Consider the following 6,808-nt stretch of genomic DNA (forward strand, 5'->3'; position numbering starts at 1 on the left):
ATAAAAGAGAAATGAAAGTGAGGGTGAAGCTCTTTCTCTCAGCTTGTGGGTTGGTTTCTGAACATTTCATTACCAGACTAGGTAACATCTTCAGCAGAGTTTAGAGGACGTCAGTGTAAAGTGTTCTTGTTTACAAGGGCTTCAGGTGTGGGTGTGTCAAGAGAGGGTCTTGTGATGGGGAGGTTACATCAGGTCAGGGTCTTTGGGAGGTGAACTTCTGGGGGGCTTACATGGGTTGGTTGAAGGTCGGTGCTCTCTCCGCTTGGCTGTGTGGTTGATTTGGATTCTGAGGACTTCATAGGCTGGTTGTAGGTCAATGTGCCTGTTGATGGAATTGCTCCCCATCACAAGACCCATCAGAAGCCTCTCACTGATGACTCACACCTGAGCCATCACAAGAATAGAGTAGAATGGAATGGAATGGAACGGAATAGAATAGAATCTGGAGGGGACTGGAGGTCTTCTAGCCCAGTCTCCCATTCAAGCAGGAGAATCTATACCATCTGAGACAAGTAACTGTCCAGTCGCTTCTTAAAAACCTTCAGTGATGGAGCGCCCACAATTTCTGAAGGCAAGCTGTTCACTGGTTAATTGTCCACGTTTAGGAACTTTCTCCTTAATTCCAGGTTGCTTCTCCCTTTGATCAGTTTCCAACCATTGTTTCTTGTCCTGCCTCTGGTGCTTTGGAGAATAATTTGACCCACTCTTCTTTGTGGCAGACTCTCAAATACTGCAATATTGCTATCATGTCTCCCCTATTTCTTTTCTTTAGACTAGCAAAACCCGAGTCCTGCAGCCGTTCTTCATGTTTTAGTCTCCAGGCCTTTGATCATCTTAGTTGCTCTTTTCTAACCTTCTTTTGACACACCCACATCTGAAGCCCTTATAAACACTTAACCCTGACATCCTCTAAACTCCGCTAAAGATGTTTCCTAGCCTGGTAAGAAAATGTTCGGAAACCAACCTATAAGATCGGAAAACAAACCTTCACCCTCATCCTACACCCGAGCTACAGATATTTGCCACTATTGCAGAAATGAAAGTGTTGACAGCCCTTGTAATTAATGTTCAGTGATGGAGATCTAAATTAAGGAGCAAAAAGAGCAAAGTCAAAACCCAGAGTCATTGTTATGTAACTATGTTAGGTGCTTCTAGTGGCCAATAAACTGAGAGATGCAAAAAGTTCCAAAATGGATCTTCCAAAAAAGAGTATATTCGGGGCTCTGTATGGACAAACGCTCAACGTTATTCAAAAAAAAAAAAAAAACAACAACAATTGTAGTTATTTTTCTCCACTCTCTTCAGAATAGTCGTTCCTTCTTATCTTCCCTTCATTCCCTAACATTTCATTTCTCCACAGTAATAAATAGCTCAAAAGTCCCAAATTTCTGATAATTTGTTTATACGGTTCTTTTCTGTGCTCATAAAGGGACTGACGTTGAGTTCACCCCTTTCCACACTCCAGACAAATGTACGATTTTTCCTAGTGTGGGTCCATTGATGGGAAGTGAGGTTACTTGACAAAGTGAAACATCTTCCACACTCTGGGCATTTATATGGTTTCTCTCCAGTGTGGCTCCTTTGATGGGAAGTGAGGGAACTTGACGATGTGAAACATCTTCCACACTCCGAGCATTTATATGGTTTCTCCCCAGTGTGGATTCTGTTATGTACAGTATACTGATATTTTTGACTGAAGCTTTTTGCACAGTTCTTGCATTTGTAGGGTTTCTCCCCGGTGTGAATCATTTTATGAGCAGTAAGAGAACTTGAAACTGTGAAGCCCTTTCCACACTTCGTACATTTATAAGGTTTCTCTCCAGTGTGGATTCTGTTATGTACAATATATTCACCTTTTAGTCTGAAGCTTTTTGTACAGTTCTTGCATTTGTAGGGTTTCTCCCCAGTGTGGATCATTTTGTGAGCAGTAAGATAACTTGAAGTTGTGAAGCTCTTTCCACACGCCGGGCATTTATATGGTTTCTCTCCAGTGTGGATTCTGTTATGTACAATATATTGACATTTTAGTCTGAAGCTTTTTGCACAGTTCTTGCATTTATAGGGTTTCTCCCCGGTGTGGATCATTTTGTGAGTAGTAAGATGACTTGAAGTTGTGAAGCTCTTTCCACACTCCGGGCATTTATACGGTTTCTCTCCAGTGTGGATTCTGTTATGTACAGTATACTTATATTTTTGACTGAAGCTTTTTGCACAGTTCTTGCATTTGTAGGGTTTATCTCTGGTGTGGATCATTTTGTGAGCAGCAAGAGAAGTTGAAGTTCTGAAGCCGTTTCCACACTCTGGGCATTTATATGGTTTCTCTCCAGTATGGATTCTGTTATGTACAATATAGTGACCTTTACGTCTGAAGCTTTTTGCACAGTTCTTGCATTTGTAGGGTTTCTCCCCAGTGTGGATCATTTTATGAACAGTAAGAGAACTTGAAACTGTGAAACCCTTTCCACATTCCTGGCATTTATATGGTTTCTCTCCTGTATGAATCCTTGTATGGTAAGTAAGGTGTTTTGCACAACGAAAGCTCTTTCCACATTCCTTGCATTCATACGGTTTTTCTCCGGTGTGGATTCTTTTATGGTAAGTGAAGGAACTTGAATTAGTGAAGAGTTTTCCACACTCTGTACATTTATATGGTTTCTCTCTGGTATGTTTTTGGTTATGAACTTTATACTGATATTTTTCACTGAAGGTCTTTCCACACTTGGGGCATTCATATGGTTTCACGCCTGTGTGACTCCTAAAATGGGAAGTGAGGCTTTGTGGAAAATTGAAGCCCTTTCCGCATACCCTGCATTTGTACGGTTTTTCCCCGGTGTGGATTCTTTTATGGTTATTGAGATTACTTGAATGAGTGAAATGTTTTCCACATTCTGTACATTCATATGGTTTCTCGCCTGTGTGACTCCTAAAATGGGAAGTGAGGCTTTGTGGAAAATTGAAGCCCTTTCCGCATATCCTGCATTTGTACGGTTTTTCCCCGGTGTGGATTCTTTTATGGTTACTGAGATTACTTGAATGAGTGAAATGTTTTCCACATTCCGTACATTCATATGGTTTCTCGCCTGTGTGACTCCCAAAATGGGAAGTGAGGCTTTGTGGAAAATCGAAGCCCTTTCCGCATATCCTGAATTTGTATGGTTTTTCTCCTGTGTGGATCCTTTTATGGGAAGTAAGATAATTTGAGTCTCTGAAGCTTTTTCCGCAATCCAGGCATTTATATGGTTTCTCTCCTTGTATTCTCTGAGGCAAAGTAACAGAAAAGGTCCTTCGGAAATGTTTTCCACATTCATTTTGTTTCTCTATCGTGTGGCTTCTGCAACAGTCATATAATCCTGATTCGTCTGCGGGTATTTTTCCACACTCTGGCCAAGCCTCTTTTTCTGGCTGATCATCTTTGCCCGAGAAATCACTGACAGCTACATATGGTAAAGTAGGGCATTTCTGTAGCTCCTCCTTTAATAATTTTTCCTCAGAACTTTGCTTTCCAAAATATGTCTCTGCGTACTTCATTCTGCCTTTTTGCAATGGTGCTGCTGATTCTTGGCCAGAATCCTTCATCTCCCATTCACCACCTGCTTGAAGCAGAAAAAAAGAAAAAAGAAAGAAAAAAAAAGAAGAAAAGTTGACATAAAGCAGTGGTGGCGAACCTATGGCACGTGTGTCAGAGGTTGCACTCAGAGCTCTCTCTGTGGGCACATGTGCCGTCATCCCAGCCCCTCCTCCCCCGGCGGCCCTCTCCTCATTAGCAGCCCCCCCTGGAGGAGAGACACCCCCAAGCGGAGCCCGCACAGAGCAGAGCAGCCAAGGACATGGCAGCCGGGTAGTAGGGACAAGACTCCACCCTCTCACCCTGTTGCGTGCAGTTGATGCTGCGGGGTGCGGGTGGAGAGTGTGGCTGTCATTGCACTTTTGGGCCACCTGGGCGATCTGCGGTGGGTGGCCCTGCCGGTGGGTGGGGGTGGGGCAGGGGATGGGTGGGTTTGGGGTACTCAGTCTCTAAAGGGTTTGTCATAACCGACATAAAGTGAGGTGCAAACAGACTCAGGCCTCCACACTGTTGCATCTCTTGTTTGAACATTAATCAAAATTATGCCTCACCATCTCAAATCTTCTTTCTTTTATCTTTTCTGGTGATTCCTCTGCCTGTGTCTATCAGGGTATGTTCAAAACATGGGGCGATGCCTGGTACTGGTGTCAGGTTCCCAGAGAATATTATTGTCTCCTTATTCCTATTCCTGAATCTGTAACTTTTCTTTGTGGCCTGCCACTCTGTTGGGAGGGGGGATGTCTTGGGGATACTTTGCACTGTCCAGCTATGGTGTCCGTCCCCCAGGGGATGGAATGCATCACCCTTCTCTGAGAGATGGTTGCGTTTGGAGCCAGAAGGAAACGAAAGCCAGAGAGAACTTGAAAGAACGTGCCAAAGAAGCCAGTTAAAACACTATTCCACCTGTGTATTGGCTGGAATCAAATGAACACTGGATTCTGGGGGGGAGGAATATTGAATAATGCTTTTCTTTTATCGCTTCCACGGGTTTTTCCTCAGACCTCACCTTGTTTTCCCTGCTATCATGAGCCCCTAATAAAAGTTCCTTTTGAGACAATGCCTGTTTCAAGAGTTCTGCTTTCTTGGGTGGCTTAGCTGAGGCAGCTCCTTACAATTGGGTTGATATAAGATCTGAGGTTGGGGTCTCTCTTGTCCTCCATGCTGCAGAATGAAAAACCTGAGGGGTTCTGCTCTCTGAGCTTACTTATTTTCTTGAAGAAGTTTCATTACCCAAACCAGATAACATCATCAGTGCTAGTAAGGAGTAGTTTGTAGATTGGGTAAGGAAACGTCTGCAAGAACACAACCAAGCTCAGAAAGCACCAAGGATCCCTCATTTCAACCATGAGCTCCAAATATTCTCCCTTATTAAATATGGAACAACCTGCCTCCAGAAGCTGTGAATGCTCCAACAGTGGAAATTTTTAAGAAGAGACTGGGCAGCCATTTGTCCGAAATGGTATAGGGTTTCCTGCCTGAGCATGGGGTTGGACTAGATGACTTCCAAGCTCCCTTCCAACTTCATTATTATTATTATAACCCCCTGCTCAGGCAGGAAGCCCTATGCCCAAGAGCCTGAATACATAACAAGCCCTTCTTAGGACAGACATGGAAACATGTGGGTTCAAAAAGTGTGACAGAACAACAGAGTTGGAAGGGACCTTGGAGATCTTCTAATCCAGCGGTTCTCAACCTGTGGGTCGCGACCCTTTTGGGGGTCGAATGTTTTCACAGGGGTCGCCTAAGACCATCGGAAAACACATATTTCTGATTGTCTTAGGAACCGAGACACCGCTCCTCTATCTGGCCACCACGGCCGCCCTCCTCCTTCGCCGGCTCCTCCACCTCCAGGGCACCCTTCTCCGACAGCGCCTGCTCCTGCCGCTGCAGCGCCATCGCGCGTGCCCCCAACGCCGCCCGGGCAGGCTCAGCTGCATGGGCAGCCAGGCCAAGCCTAATCTGGGCCACTTCTGGCGCTGCTGCTGGGCTGCTCCCCCACTGCCGCTGCTACTAGCTAACCTGAGGCGCCAAGCCGGTCACCACGCCTCCTGGTTGCCTGGCCACGCTCCGCCCCCGGCTGCCCTCCGTGCTGTGCGGGGCCTCCCCCATGCCGCCCGACCTGCCTCCCTTGACATCGGAGGCCGCCTCGGCCCTCTGGCACCCGACGCGGCCCTGGGGCTGGCGGGCAGGAGCGGCTTCTTCCCAGCTCACCGGGCTCCAGGCCTCGGAAGCAGCCAGGTGGCTGGGAAGAGGGCGAGGCGGCGGCGATGCCCGCATGTGCGTCGGAGGCTAGCCGGTTGGGCCGGGAGGGGAGAAGCGGCACCTTCCAAGCAGGAGCTGAAGCTCCGGCCACACCCCTTGCATGCGACGAGTCGAGGAAGGATTGTGGCAGCAAAGGGCTCCCGCGACCCCACTGCTGTGATGGCACAGGAGGCTGGAGGAGCGGGCAGGTCCTGGGGGGCAGCTGGGAGAGGGCAAGAGGTGCCAGGATGAGAATGGGGGCTCCAGGTTGGCGGGTGCAAGAGGGCGGCCGGCAGCTCTGAGGCACGTGGATCCTCCGTGCGGCTTCCAAGGCCCCAGATCAATGATCAGCAATTACCCGGCCAATTTTCCCTGCTAGGGTATCTGTGTGTCTCCAGACCTTACTGGACTACCATCTCCAGTAGCCCTAAAAAGCACTGTGGAAGAATGGGGAATGCTGGGAGTTGCAGTTCATCACCATCTGGGAAATCATGACTCTCCAAAGATCAATCCTTCCTTCCATTCATCCATCCCTTCCCCTTCAATCTCTCCTTCCTTCCTTCCTTCCCCCTTCAATCTCCTTCCTTTCCCCTTCAATCTTCCTTCCTTCCTTCCATCCATCTCCTCCCCTTCCCCTTCAATCCTTCTTTCCATCCATCCATCTCCTTCCCTTCCCCTTCAATCTCTCCTTCCTTCCTTCCTTCCATCCATCCATCCATCCATCCATCTCCTTTCCTTTCCCTTCAATCTCTCCTTCCCTTCTTTCCTTCCTTCCTTCCCTTCAATCTCCTTCCTTCTCCATCTCCTTCCTTTCCCCTTCAATCTTCCTTCCTTCATCCATTTCCTTCCCTTCTCCTTCAATCTCTCCTTCCTTCCTTCCTTCCCTCCTTCCCTTCCCCCTTCAATCTCCTTCCTTCTCCATCTCCTTCCTTTCCCCTTCAATCTTCCTTCCTTCCATTTCCATCTCCATCCCTTCCCCTTCAATCTGTCTCCTTCCTTCAT

At 47.3% G+C, this 6,808-nt stretch overlaps 1 protein-coding gene across 1 annotated transcript in view; it reads right to left on the reverse strand.

The window, feature by feature from the left end:
• Positions 1 to 725: 725 nt before the first annotated feature.
• The window catches only part of LOC120302126 (zinc finger protein 91-like), a 32,368-nt gene continuing 26,285 nt past the window's right edge, over positions 726 to 6,808 (reverse strand). The window contains exon 11 of the mRNA XM_039330039.1: positions 726 to 3,593. Coding sequence (XP_039185973.1) covers positions 1,372 to 3,593 — 2,222 coding nt within the window. The 3' untranslated portion in view covers positions 726 to 1,371. The remainder of the gene's footprint in view (positions 3,594 to 6,808) is intronic.

The sequence above is a fragment of the Crotalus tigris genome, unplaced genomic scaffold, assembly GCF_016545835.1.
Source record: "Crotalus tigris isolate CLP2741 ecotype Arizona unplaced genomic scaffold, ASM1654583v1 scf7180000024423.372371, whole genome shotgun sequence".
NCBI lineage: Eukaryota > Metazoa > Chordata > Lepidosauria > Squamata > Viperidae > Crotalus > Crotalus tigris.